The following is a 321-nucleotide window of genomic DNA, read 5'->3' as shown; positions in this document are numbered from 1 at the left end:
CAGGGGGAGGCCTGGGGGGCTCCAGCAGGGAGTCCTGATGACCTCAGTTGTCCCGGCAGCTCTCCCCACCTGGTGCAGGTGCGCGAGCGGATCCGCATCAATGGGCAGCCCATCAGCCCCGAGCACTTCACCAAGCACTTCTGGCGCCTCTACCATCGGCTGGAGGAGACCAAGGTGTCCATACAGCAGGGCTGGTGTTCGGGGGCGCGTAGCCACCGGCGCGCGAGTCTCTTCCTGGCCGCGGTTTTCCCGCGCGGGGTAACGACCAGGGTCACGGGAAGGCGGGAGCTGAGCGCGCGGCCCGCGCCGCAGGAGCCCGGC

The 321-nt window shown here is 69.8% G+C and overlaps 1 protein-coding gene across 1 annotated transcript in view; it reads left to right on the top strand.

Annotated features, from left to right (window-relative positions):
- The window catches only part of FPGS (folylpolyglutamate synthase), a 16,984-nt gene that overhangs the window by 7,106 nt on the left and 9,557 nt on the right, over window positions 1-321 (top strand). Inside the window, exon 2 of the mRNA XM_015567134.1 lies at window positions 4-174. Within this exon, the coding sequence (XP_015422620.1) occupies window positions 4-174 (171 nt within the window). The remainder of the gene's footprint in view (window positions 1-3; window positions 175-321) is intronic.

This window comes from Myotis davidii, unplaced genomic scaffold (genome assembly GCF_000327345.1).
Source record: "Myotis davidii unplaced genomic scaffold, ASM32734v1 scaffold142, whole genome shotgun sequence".
NCBI classification, from domain to species: Eukaryota; Metazoa; Chordata; class Mammalia; order Chiroptera; family Vespertilionidae; genus Myotis; species Myotis davidii.
This window is presented reverse-complemented; position numbering and strand designations above follow the sequence as displayed.